Below are 14,803 nucleotides of genomic sequence, written 5' to 3'. Positions count from 1 at the left end.
GTGCACTTTTCATGGTTCAGAAATTTTGAATCCATAAAGGACTACACAACACAATGAAATTTGCTTATTAAGATTTAGTATTTCCCAGATTCATTAAATTTTCTTTGGTGTAACCTTTAAACAGCATGCCAGTTTATTAAATAATATCATATGCTTTTCATGTTAGAAAAACTTTTTATTTTCCAACAGACGTTATTATTCTTTCTAGCATAAGACCATTTAAAAGTCACTTAGGATGTCTTAACTTAGGATAATCCTAAGTCAGCTTTAATTTACATGCCTCTGTTTGTCCTAAGATCATCCTAAAAAATTTCCTAAGATGTTTCTTAAAAACATACTTAAGTACGTAGCTCACTACACTAAAGCATATGCTCTGTATTACACCACGTCACAAGATGGCGATTTAAATGTTTTGTGAAATTATTTGTATCGATCGGTTTGTTTGTCTATCATCATAGCTCAGTGGTTAAAGCATAGGGCTGGTGAACTGCAGATCTCGAGTTCAAATCCCCCAGAGTCTTTTGTTCATATGTAATGAAATAATTTTTTTGAAAATCATGTTTTTATCCAAATTTGTATATTTTTTGCTTTTTTGGCATATATATACTTATTGTATATCATATCTTTTATAATTAAATCAATTCGTAATGATATGAGAAACTATTTCTGGGTGTAGTGAGCCACCTTAAGACAATTCTTAGGAAGTTTCGTAAACATGCCTGCAGATCTGCATCATTAAAGTGTTTCTGTATACATGCTGAAAAGTGATATAACTCTGCTAAAAACACACCAATTGGCTAGATTAGTGGTGTTAGGTAATCTAGGTCTATTTGTGATGTTGTGTTTGCTGTTTGGTAAACCTATCACCATTAATCTAGGTCTATTTGTGATGTTGTGTTTGCTGTTTGGTAAACCTATCACCACTAATCTAGGTCTATTTGTGATGTTGTGTTTGCTATCATCACTAATCTAGGTCTATTTGTGATGTTGTGTTTGCTGTTAGGTAAACCTATCACCATTAATCTAGGTCTATTTGTGATGTTGTGTTTGCTATCATCACTAATCTAGGTCTATTTGTGATGTTGTGTTTCCTATCACCATTAATCTAGGTCTATTTGTGATGTTGTGTTTGCTGTTTGGTAAACCTATCATCACTAATCTAGGTCTATTTGTGATGTTGTGTTTGATGTTTGGTAAACCTATCACCACTAATCTAGGTCTATTTGTGATGTTGTGTTTGCTATCATCACTAATCTAGGTCTATTTGTGATATTGTGTTTGCTGTTTGGTAAACCTATCACCACTAATCTAGGTCTATTTGTGATGTTGTGTTTGCTATCATCACTAATCTAGGTCTATTTGTGATGTTGTGTTTGCTGTTTGGTAAACCTATCACCATTAAGGAGGTGTGCTACACCAGAGAAATTTGATGTGGATGAAAAGTGGAGGATATGTACAACAATGTTTAGAAGTTAAATATTTTCAAATTTACTTAATTTTGTCAAAAAATACAGTTTTAGTAGAAAGTAATCTGGAAAAAAATTAAAACCCCTGCTGGACTCGAACCTGCGACGTACAGTTCAGCAGTCGGTATTCAAACCTACTGAGCTACTTGGCTAGGTATTGAAATTGAAAAGGAAAAGTCAAATATTGCTGATATCGATTTTTTCATCCATGTTTTTACAGGAAGTCAGCCATTATGACGATGTAGAGTACTACCTTAATCTAGGTCTATTTGTGATGTTGTGTTTGCTGTTAGGTAAACCTATATCATCTAATTTTACATGTTTACATGCCTTTTCATTGGTTGATCTATCATATGAATATCGTATACCCCGAAAAATAAAATAACAAATGGCCGGAGCTACTTTCTACTGGAATGTTGGGGATTCCCCTGAATGTTCTATTTATAGATCTATTTATTGATTGGGAATCCTGAAAAGAACAACTTCACAACTCTATCGATCCAAATAAATTCATTCAACAAAAACATTAACATATTAAAAATAAATGATACATAAACAATTAATTATACAAAATGAAATAAATATGACTATTTGAAGGAAAAACATAACACACACACGTACACGTCTGCTTATGCAATTTCTGAAAATGGATTCCAAGGGAGGAAATTTCGATATTGGTACTTTCGATATTTTTCAAGACAGACCTGAATGTGAAGTTATGAAACCTGATTTTGATGAAGAAACTCTTCTTTCTCTGTTTAATAACTTTGATGATGAGGATGAAAATTGTCAGAATATTTGTGAAATCATAAATGCTTCTACATTTAATGATGAGGCGCTTACAGAATTGGCCAAGGCACTAGAAACTGAACATAACCCCGCCCCCCTCCCCCGTCATAGTTTCCAAACCAAGATTCAAAACAATCTCTGAGGAGGAATTAAAAGGAATATCGAGTGGTCGTCAATCCAAGGGTACAAAGATCAAAACAAAGTGGAGTGTCAAGATTTTCCAAGGTAACATGATACAAACAAATTTACTAATATATATGATAACATAAAAAGATGAATAATTAAATAGCAGCACTAATAACAAACACTGTACAATGTATGCACTCGTTAAAATAAATGAAAGAAAAAAAATTCTCTGTCTCGCTAACGAATACTTACACCATTAATCTAGGTCTATTTGTGATGTTGTGTTTGCTATTTGGTAAACCTATCACCATTAATCTAGGTCTATTTGTGATGTTGTGTTTGCTATTTGGTATCATGTTTTGGACTTTCACTTTAGTTATGACAGTTATAGTGCCAGGTAATGTGTGGCCCAAATGTTTTCATGCCATGGAGCATAAGATATTTTGGCAACTGCAGTGCCAACATACATCTGTGGGTAAATTATTTGATTCAATGGGGATAGTCGCGTTGGACCTGGATGGTGGATATTCCCCTCAAAATACACCAATTATGCAGTTTGCGAATAGAAAACAGATTTGTTTGACTGAGTGATGCTGTCAGTGGACATAAATGAAACTGTAAGGCTTTTTGGTTAAGATGGTGACTAATCACACTGATAATGTAAACATAACATAGAAAGAAAAGATTGCCTAAAAACAAAAAGACAAATGAGTGTATTTGAGTGAAGTACATGGTGCACCTAAGTAAAATATAAATGATCTTGAAAACAAGAGGCCCATGGATCGCATCGCTCACCTGAGCAGCAGTTCCTAACAATAAACAAGCTTGAGCAAAACTTTCATTATACAAGTAGCTTGTTCATGAAAAACTTTTCAAAAGTGACAACTACAAATTCATTAATTATCAAAATTAATTAGTAAACTTGACTCTAAATTCATCAATTATCATATGCCCTTGTAGACAGATATGGCCTTTCATGTTAACAAATTTCACCTTAAGATGCTTTGTGCCAAGTTTGGTTCACAATACATTCGCATGTAAAACTTTGATCCCCTATTGTGGCCCCCATCTTAAACCCAATGGTCATGATTTTTACAAACTAGAATCTCTAGTTTGTCTGGAAGCTTTCATGCAAAGAGGTATAGCGCTTTTGCTGACGAAACGGCCGACTCAGAAATCTAAAAGGAAAACACCAGTTTCCAATAAGGGCTGTTCCAGAAATGATCAAATGGGGGGGTCAGGCGGCAAGTGATATTTTTTTGTGTGGGTGGTCGTATTTTTTCATATTTTATTTGGTCCGTGGTTGGACTGTTAACAAAATATTTATTATGGGTAGTGGGTAGTTTCTATTGTTTTATTTTGTGCCACGTGGGTGTTGAGTTTTCAGAATATTTTTATTGTCGCTCTTGTCGACTTGGTTACAAAACGTCGAAGGGAAAATTTAAAACATGCTTTCGAAATGCTGCTTTCGAAATCGGAAATCGGAAGTAACATAGAACTATTCGAGTTGTCGCTCTTTGCAGCGCATAACTTTCCATTACGGCACTCTTCAAATTAGAGGCGCGTTTAGTAGGGTCCCTTTGGACGTGATGGCGGCGAACACTGTTCTGAAGATTATTACAGTTTACAGTGCATCGATTTTGGGAATATTTTGAAACCAATAGGTATTCCGTTTTCTAATAAAAATAGGCAAACCTTAGTTGATTTATACGACGGTACCGATGCGTTATATTTATCAGTCGGTGTGATGGTGATATAGAGGCCTCCGTGCGCGGGCTCCATTAGAAGACCAACGATTCGTGGAAAATAATAGCATCGTTTGGACTCCCAATCTTTCCAACATTCCCGCCATAGATGCCTTTGATTGTTGATGTGACATCGTTTCTTCAGAACTACTGTGATACAATGTCGCACAGGCATTACCGCATCATTGACTAGAATGTTTGTCCCGAAAACCTCGCGAGATTTGTACCGTTTTCATTTTTAAAAATATTTTTGTGGTGGGTCTGGTTAGTTTTTTTTTTTATTAGATGGGTCATTGTACAATGAGTTTATTAATTTGATGGGTCATGGGGTAATTTTTTATTTTTTTTTTATGGGTGCTTGGTATATACAAAAGGTGCCTCCCGACCCCCCCATGTATTTATTTCTGGAATAGCCCTAATAGACTTGCGTGTTATTTTTAAATACAAGGCCAACGTTTTTAATGTTTCATTAACCAAGATCAATAACTGCTGCAGTTTAGCATTACTGACATTTATATGAGCTGTTCTCTAATCAATAAACCATGTTCCTATCAGGCAACGAAATTAAGGGGAAATACTCGCTAAATGCGAGTTAAAAATTGAAATTGCGAGTGAAAAATCACAAGTGATCGCAACTTTTTGCAAGTGAAAAAAACCCTGATTTTTTTCCCGGATTTTCTTGGTTTATTGGCTGTACTTTGAACTTTACAATAATTTTGTCTTGTGCGTAGAAACGTTTTACAGAATGAATATACAAGTATTGAAAAAGTAAACGCGGATCGAATAAATAACTAAGGTCAAGGTCATCTCAGTCAGTGATGTCGAAGATGGCCTACTTCATGCACACTTTGGGCGTCTCAGAGACGTCTGATTTAAATAGCAAGCATGTTGATCTCGTCCGTGTTTACATGAAACAACACATGAAAGTGTTAGTGTCACCGCTTCACGCGGCGTCCTTCTGTAGTCTATAGTCAAACACTTCGAGTTCGTGGGGTTTCTTTTTCAACTAGAATTTTTTAGATGAAATTTCCAAAAGTTTTCAACATATAGTTTGAATTGGTGCAAACAGTCTTCAAGATTTCAAACCATATGATGTTGTAAATAGGTGGTAGATCTCTGGACAGCAAGTTCGCCGCACAAGTGTACCCTATGACCCTCATCATGATACTTGTATGTTGTCGGATAATTCATTAAATTTTAAATAAAAAAATTCTCAATATTATTTTTATTATTGCACTTTAAAGAAGATTTTAAAAGATTTTCCCTATATTTTGATATAGATACATGCTTGTTTTCTTAAATTCCTGTAAGACAGCAATCGATTGAAAAATGCTAGTAAAAGCTCAATTTTGCTAGTTGGAAAATAATCCACTAGCTAAAATTTGCTAGTAGTGAAAAAAGTTAATTTCGATCCCTGCCTATGTGGAAAGATGAACAGTACAATATTTTCATAGGTGCATTTATATTACACAACAACCCTTTTACATATGGCATTACTTAGCTCACTGTCTTTTCTGACATGGCTGCAGCACCTTTAATAGATTTCATCCGTTCATTTGCCTTTGGTTGATAATTCGAGTGTTTAGCTTTGCCTAAATATCATATGATCCGACAATTGCTACATGAGTTTTTATATCTACTTTTGAGAGGTCAAACTGTATAACAGTTACTTTCCTCCCTTGACCTATTTTCACTTATTACATGCTGTGCATTTGTGCCTCTTTCCATGTAGTATTTCTTTAGCTTTTCGTCATTCACATTACGGTTTGAAAATCCTGTGCACACAGGAACAGGTTAGTGTAAACAAATGGAACTATGTACAGTGGTGTCAGAATAAATTTCTTTTCTTTTTAAAAGTCGTAACTTGCAAAAATTGGAAGTTATGATGAAAATGACTAGGCCTAATATTTGTTATCACATTTAACCAACCCCCCGAAAATGATCCCAAAAAATAAAAAGCAAAAAAAAAAAAAGGGGGGGGGGGGATATTGGACTTGAACTCGGAATGCATGCTTTAAGTGTTAGACTACCAAGCACCTAAACCACTAGGCCACCCAGACATTAAGTTTAAAGGTTTCACGTTTGACAGGCTGCTAAATCTCTAGGTAAATTTTGAGAACGATTTTTCTTTTTATATTTTAGCCATTTTCAAGAAGAGGGCCGCCTTAAACCAAATTTCCTCAAATGGACTTATGTACAGTCATACTCAAGTAAAACAATGTCGGTGTTTTATTTCTGGTTTAGGGTGGCCTTTTGCAGCAGTTTGCAATTTTTTAGGCCCACTACGTTACATCTACTATATAATCTATATAATCACGGTGATGTTTATGCTTATCAAATAAAGATATCATCAACACATAGATATCTTTGTTGAGTAATTTGAGTAAACACAAGTATAAACTGACTTTTTGTAGCAGAATATTTGTAAAAAATGATATTCAAGAAAAAAGTATCTATGTAGGCAAAATTGCATACCAAGTGCGCTATACTTCTTTCAGCTCTTCTGGCCCAGGTGGTTCTTAATTGAGAAGATTTTTAAATGACCCCACCCTATTTTTACATTTTTGTGATAATCTCCCCTTTGAAGGGGGCATGGCCCTTCATTTGAACAAACTTAAATCCCCTTCGCCTAAGGATGATTTGTTTCAAGTTTAATTGAAATTGGCCCAGTGGTTCTGGAGAAGATTTTCCTATATATCAGTATGTAAAACTTTGACCCCTTTATGTGGCCTCACCCTACCCTCTGGGGCATGATCTGAACATTTGAATCTACTCTAAATTAGGAAGCTCTCACTTAAATCTCTACTCATATGGCCTCAAGGTTCTTGAGAAGATTTTTAAAGATTTTCCCTATATATTCGCATGTAAAATTTGATTCCCTATTGTGGCCTCGACCCACCCCCTGTGGTCATGATGTTAACAAACTTGAATCTCAACTATGTAAGGAAGCTTTCATGTAAATTTCAGCTTTTCTGGCCCAGTGGTTCCTGAGAAGAGGATTTTTAAATGACCCCACTCTATTTTTACATTTTGGTGATTATCACCCCTTTGAAGGGGCGTGGTCCTTCATTTGAACAAACTTGAATCCCCTTCACCCAAGGATGCTCTGTGCCAAGTTTGGTTGAAAATGGCGCAGCGGTTCTGGAGAAGAAGATGAAAATGTGAAAAGTCGACGCTGACGATGTTGACAGACAACAAACAAATTTTGATCAGAAAAGCTCACTTGAGCTTAAAGCTGTATGACCCGATGTTCATGTATTATTTTTGTACATAATTACTTTAAAGCAGATTAATTACTTTATCAAGTTATTACCTTTCCCTTAATTACATGCTTGAAAACATCTGCATGTAAAAGAAAACAGCGCGAATATTATTTAGAAAGTAAATATAGTGGCTACATATATAAATCATCCCATAATAGACGTCTATAAATAGACCCACGCGCGTCAGGGGAATCCCAACATGATGTATTAACTCATACGCAACTGTCTAGTTTTAAGGCTGAAAGGGCGTAAAACAACGAATTACTAAGAGGTATTTGATATTTTTATTTCTATTAAACTTATGGTACGGCACTGTTATAACAAAATACACAGCTTTACACAGATAAAACCAGCGATGATCTAAAAGTTTGAACTGGTCACGTGACTCACTTGAAATGGCAGAGTGACGTGGTTATTTGTAAACATCGATTTAAAATCAAATTATTTGGGTTAAAACAGGTGAAATAATTTATGATATGTTGTACAGTCTCATAACTACATACGTGCGATGATTTAATAGCGTTTTTACGAGATGGAAAAAAATATTGTAATTCGGACCATACAGCGTTAAAAACCTACATGCCTCATTTGATTTTCTAAAACATATAGCCTGAGAACCAATTTTTTTCTTTCTTTTTTCTTGGCCTTATCAATTGTTTTGGTCCATGGGTACCAAATTCTGTTGAGTTGCATATGACTTACATGAAAATAGCTTACATGCTTCAAGTCCGCTAGCATGAAATTTCGCAGAGTAAGGCATGTGATAATATATTTTATATAGTATATGTTAAAATTAACTATATGATTATACTGGAACTAACCTAGAATCAGAACCCTGCAATAATTCACAATTTTGGTCCCTTTTTGCTTTTCATAAATAAGCATTTAGTTTTATATGTATCACCTATAAATTCAAAGAAGTTTTTCAAATGATAAAGATCACTATAATAATAATAATGTTGGCCCCATCCTGAAACTAAAATCCCTACCCTTGGAATAACAAAATTTACAATTTTGGTAAAAGGCTACCTTCTTCTTTTAAATATCCATTTAGTTTCAACTCTGTAGTATCAACAGCATTAAAGAAAATGTTATTAGATATTTTACACATAAACACAATATTCTGAGTTTGGCTCTGGAGTCAGATCCTCTACCCTGGGGATCATGAAATTTACAATTTTGGTAGAGGCCTTGCTGCTCTATATGACTATGCATTTAGTTTTTCTAATAGACATGTTTTCGTAGAGCAGACAATTTTTAAAATCTGGTCAATTTATGCCCCATCTCTAAGGCCCTGGGGACCTGAAATTTACGTCCCCCCTTGTCCTAAAGATGCTCCATACCAAATTTGAAAAGATTTGGAATGGTAGTTATCAAGAAGTTAAAGATGTTCAATTTATAACACACATTAAATCACTATGACTATTTTAGCTCCAACCTGGTACCAAAACCCTACCCCTGGCATCATGAAATTTACAATTTTGGTAAAAGGCTACCTGCTCTTATCAAATATTGATTTCATTTCAATTTAGTATTAATAGCATTATCTAAGATGTTATTCAAATGTTTTACACATACAAACTATATACCAAGTTTGGGCCCACCCTGCAGTCCGAACCTCTATCCCGTGGATTATGAAATTTTCAATTTTGGCAGAGGTCTCCCTGCTCTACATGACTATGCATCGACTTTTACTTACAGATATGTGTGGTCGTAGAGAAGAAATATTTTCAAAATGGGTCAATTTTTGGCAGGTTTTGTCTTACCCTAAGGCCCCTGGGGTGCACGAGTTCTGAAATTTATAAATTATGTCCCCCTTGTCCCTAAGATGCTTCATAAGATTAGAAAGGGTAGTTATCAAGAAATTTTTTTACATGGAAGACCTCATTTAACTGTACAATCATTATAAGGTATTTTGACTGAATCTGAAGACCTTAATAAGAAACAGTGTAAAAACAGTATTTTCCAAAACTTTGTTTGGGAAACATAAATATCTAACAGTAATAATGTATTGAAAATCACGATGATTCTGATTTTTAAGTAGGTTGAAACATCTTTTTATTCAAGAATAAACCTAAAGACTGGCCACATACCACTTCTAGTTTCTCAATTAAACCTAAAGACTGGCCACATACCACTTCTAGTTTCTCAATTTTCAGCCTAACGGTGGGGTCTAATGACAGTTTTCTTGATTTTGACATATTCTGGTATCTGGATGACTCAGTGGAAGTCACACTTGTGAATGGGTCCGATGTCGTTGTCATACTTCCCAGTACTGGGGAGTGATCCATGGAATACAGGGGTGGCAAATTGTTGGTCACTTTTCCTCCTATCAAAACAAAATACTCTCCACTCAGTCCCTATGTTGCATTGGATCTAACTACTGGTTCTAATAGGAGTACTGGTAACAGTACATAATACGCCATTAAAAAGCTTGTGTATAGGGTGTTTTCTTAAGCCATGAATTGTAGAACTTTACTTCAGGTAGTATCAGCCATCATCAGGCTGTGACATACTTTCTTTGCATGGTATGAATAAAAGGTCCAATCTTAAAACTTTGACATGAGGTAGATAGACAAACCAAGAGTTCTGTGTGTCAAATATTTCCCCAAGTTTGACCAAGTTCAACAACCTGCAAGTCTCTTAAACATCAAAGAATTTTTTCAAATTGTTGAGAATAACATCTCACTGAATGACATACCACACTGGCTGATTCACCGGTGGATCACCATCTGTGTTACATCTCACTGAATGACATATCACACTGGCTGATTCACCGGTGGGTCACCATCTGTGTTACATCTCACTGAATGACATATCACACTGGCTGATTCACCAGTGGATCACCATCTGTGTTACATCTCACTGAATGACATATCACACTGGCTGATCAACCATCTGTGTTACATCTCACTGAATGACATATCACACTGGCTGATTCACCGGTGGGTCACCATCTGTGTTACATCTCACTGAATGACATATCACACTGGCTGATTCACCGGTGGATCACCATCTGTGTTACATCTCACTGAATGACATATCACACTGGCTGATTCACCATCTGTGTTACATCTCACTGAATGACATATCACACTGGCTGATTCACCATCTGTGTTACATCTCACTGAATGACATATCACACTGGCTGATTCACCATCTGTGTTACATCTCACTGAATGACATATCACACTGGCTGATTCACCATCTGTGTTACATCTCACTGAATGACATATCACACTGGCTGATTCACCGGTGGATCACCATCTGTGTTACATCTCACTGAATGACATATCACACTGGCTGATTCACCATCTGTGTTACATCTCACTGAATGACATATCACACTGGCTGATTCACCGGTGGATCACCATCTGTGTTACATCTCACTGAATGACATATCACACTGGCTGATTCACCATCTGTGTTACATCTCACTGAATGACATATCACACTGAGCTGATTCACTATCTATGTTACATCTTACTGAATGACATACCACACTGAGCTGATTCACCATCTATGACTTACATTTTACTATGTCAGATTTCTTTGGTAACAATGCTGAATGCTATGTTAAGTTATAATGTAGTTTACAATTATCATAAAAGTAGAGTGAACAAATTTCTGGTATTTTCTGTCAGAGCTCCTTTAAAGTCAATATTGAAGGTGCTGCGAAGTTAAGATTTGGTCTACATATGTAGTCTTCACATATTTTCTGTTATTAAAATATGTTGCAAGCTTCATCTTCAATAATTATGTTTTCAAATTTGATATATAGGCTAAATTACATGCTCCGGTTATGTGAAGAACCAAGATGGCTGCCTTCACAGTTGATGCTCCATCAGCTTCATCAATTGCTAAGGGCTATTCCAGAAATAAATACATGGGGGCGGGGGGCACCTTTTGTATATACCAAGCACCCATAAAAAAAATAATAAAAAATTACCCCATGACCCATCAAATTAATAAACTCATTTTACAATGACCCATCTAATAAAAAAAAAAAAACTAACCAGACCCACCACAAACATTTTTAAAAATGAAAACGGTACAAATCTTGCGAGGTTTTCGGGACAAACATTCTAGTCAATGACGCGGTAATGCCTGTGCGACATTGTATCACAGTAGTTCTGAAGAAACGATGTCACATCAACAATCAAAGGCATCTATGGCGGGAATGTTGGAAAGATTGGGAGTCCAAACGATGCTATTATTTTCCACGAATCGTTGGTCTTCTAATGGAGCCCGCGCACGGAGGCCTCTATATCACCATCACACCGACTGATAAATATAACGCATCGGTACCCTCGTATAAATCAACTAAGGTTTGCCTATTTTTATTAGAAAACGGAATACCTATTGGTTTCAAAATATTCCCAAAATCGATGCACTGTAAACTGTAATAATCTTCAGAACAGTGTTGGCCGCCATCACGTCCAAAGGGACCCTACTAAACGCGCCTCTAATTTGAAGAGTGCCGTAATGGAAAGTTATGCGCTGCAAAGAGCGACAACTCGAATAGTTCTATGTTACTTCCGATTTCCGATTTCGAAAGCAGCATTTCGAAAGCATGTTTTCAATTTTCCCTTCGACGTTTTGTAACCAACACGACAAGAGCGACAATAAAAATATTCTGAAAACTCAACACCCACGTGGCACAAAATAAAACAATAGAAACTACCCACTACCCATAATAAATATTTTTTTAACAGTCCAACCATCTGAAAAAATACGACCCCACACAAAAAAATATCGTTTGCCGCCCGACCCCCCCCCCATTTGATCATTTCTGGAACAGCCCTAAGTGAATTCTTGCACAGCACACGTGATTTCTATCTATCAGTGTTTCTTCAAATTTTCATAAACTAAGACATGTACTTTTGTCTTCTTGCATCAAATTGAAAGGAATGATGCTAAGTTTTACTTAATTTATATGATATAACCTAACTTGGGGCAGTTAACACATAAACTGCCCCAAGTTAGGTTATATCATATAAAAGAGGTAAAAATTAGCTTGATAAGATTCCTTAAATGTTTTAATACATCTTCGGAGAAGACATGAGTCACCGATGCAACACATCAACTGAAACTTTTACAGACAGCAAAAGAGATTCAATGTCTAAGACGTATTCTGTCAAATATCAGTTTCTAAGGAGCTTACCTTCGTTATGTGGTGTGGATGTCATGCTGGGAATCAAGTGTCTGCCATTTGGAGTTAAATGAGGCTGATGATGCTCTCTTATGGATGAAAAACTTTCGGGGACGACATGATCCTGGTTATTTCTGTGATGTTGTACAATCTAAAGGAAACAGACAAAAGAGAAAATATTATTTCCAAAACGATGCAGTCAGTACAATCTGATAAACCCAAGTATAACAATACATGATTCTTTTTCAAATACACATTGCTGTGTTCATAGTGACAACCTGTAAATATTGGGAATGAATTTATTACCTAGGTATCATATAATCAAAGCTGCAAAGGATTTTACTTGGGTTGTATTTCAAATCTCCCTTCAGCTCTTGGCTTCAATTTGTATATTATCACAATGTCTTGAATGGTTACAAATAAGAGTAAACTCTCATTCACCCTAGGACTGGACCCTAATAACCAATTTTATTATATCATCAAATAATTCCAATCTTTCTGATTGGCTGAGATCCAACAATCTAGAACAATAGGCCAATGGGCCACATCACTCACCCGAGTCACTTTGGCCCTGCCATTGTTCAGCTCTTGTGATTTTAAAGATTTTTTATCAATCTTTATTTCCATGAAAATTTTTTACTCAATATTGTGGCCCTAATCTAGCCCCAAAGGATCACAGCATAACTGAAAATGAATTCACATAACACAGAGATGCCTCAACACCAATATGACTAATATGATCTTGCTGTTCTGGATAAGACCAAGGTCACAAGCTTATTGATCATAGTATGATATGAAGATCTTGCAGTAAGAAACCTATATAGCTCTATCTTAAAAAGTTCAGGAGATATCAAATAGGAAAGACTTTTTTTTACAAGTAGGTCATACTTCCAGGTCAAGGTCACAAGGTCAAGCTTCACAAAATAATAAGGTCTTACCATAAAAAACCTATATACAAAATATGAAAGCCCTACCCAAAATAGTTCAAGAGATATTAAATAGGTCAGGGATTTTAAAAAAAAACAACTATTTAAAACTCCAAGGTCAAAAGATCAAACACCATCGTGTACAAGGTCTTGCCATAAAAAATCTGTATATAAAATATGAAAACCCTACCTAAAATAGTTCGGAACATATTTAATATGTTATGTTTTCTTAAAACAAGAGATGTTTGTAAAACACAAATGCCCCCCATGGTGCAAAATTGAAAAGGGTTATACACACACATCATTTAATTGATAGTAGTATCATCAATTCAAAATATTGAGCAGACAATATCTTCCTATGTCAAGAGTAAATTGACCATGTGACCTAAAAATCAATAGGGGTCATCTACTCCTTATGCTGTACCAGTGTACCAAGTTTGGTGTCAATCAAGCAAACAATTCTTATAGGAGACAATATATTACTATGTCCAGTTCAACAATTGACTTTTGACCTCAAAATCAATATAGGTCATCTTCTCCTGAAGATGTACCAGTGTATCAAGTTTGATGTCTGCCAAGCAAAAGGGTTATCAAGATATTGAGTGGACAGTATATTCCTATGTCCAGTTTGACCCTTGACCATGTGATCTGAAAATCAATAGTCGTCATCTTCTCCTGAAGATGTATCAGTATACCAAGTTTGATGTCTGTCAAGCAAAGGGTTCTCGAGATATTTGACGGACAGTATATTCCTATGTCCAGTTTGACCCTTGACCTTTGACCATGTGACCTCAAAATCAATGGGGGTCATCTTCTTCTGAAGATGTACTGGCGTACCAAGTTTGATGTCTGTCAAGCAAAGGGTTCTCTAGACATTGAATGGTCAGTATATTCCTATGCCAGTTTGACCCTTGACCTTTGACCATATGACCTCAAAATCAATAGGGGTCATCTACTCCTTAGGATGTACCAGTGTGCCAAGTTTGATGTCTTTCAAGCAAAGGGTTCTCAAGATATTGAGCGGACATTATATTCCTATGTCCAGAGTAGATTGACCCTTGACCTTTGGACCTGAAAAACAATAAGGATCCTCTTCTACTCATAACTAACCCACATATGAAATATCATTATCATCAAGTGAATGGTTCTCAAGATATTGAGCGGACAACACATGGTCTACAGACTGACCGACAGACAGACAGACAGACCGACCGACCGACAGGTGCAAAACAATATGCCCCCCTCTTTTTCAAAGGGGGGCATAAATATGTCAAACTGCAAGTTCAACGTCACAGGGTCAAAGATCATGATATCAAATGAAAGGTCTTGCCAAAAG

At 36.0% G+C, this 14,803-nt stretch overlaps 1 protein-coding gene across 4 annotated transcripts in view; it reads right to left on the bottom strand.

The window, feature by feature from the left end:
• The window catches only part of LOC125679300 (syntaxin-binding protein 4-like), a 135,736-nt gene that overhangs the window by 68,927 nt on the left and 52,006 nt on the right, over positions 1–14,803 (bottom strand). For all 4 annotated transcript variants that reach the window (XM_048918414.2, XM_048918415.2, XM_048918416.2 and 1 more), the window contains exons 9-10: positions 12,554–12,692; positions 9,525–9,718 (exon numbers count right to left, since the gene is read on the bottom strand). In XM_048918414.2, the coding sequence (XP_048774371.1) occupies positions 9,525–9,718; positions 12,554–12,692 (333 nt within the window). The remainder of the gene's footprint in view (positions 1–9,524; positions 9,719–12,553; positions 12,693–14,803) is intronic.

The sequence above is a fragment of the Ostrea edulis genome, chromosome 2, assembly GCF_947568905.1.
Source record: "Ostrea edulis chromosome 2, xbOstEdul1.1, whole genome shotgun sequence".
Lineage (NCBI taxonomy): Eukaryota > Metazoa > Mollusca > Bivalvia > Ostreida > Ostreidae > Ostrea > Ostrea edulis.
This window is presented reverse-complemented; position numbering and strand designations above follow the sequence as displayed.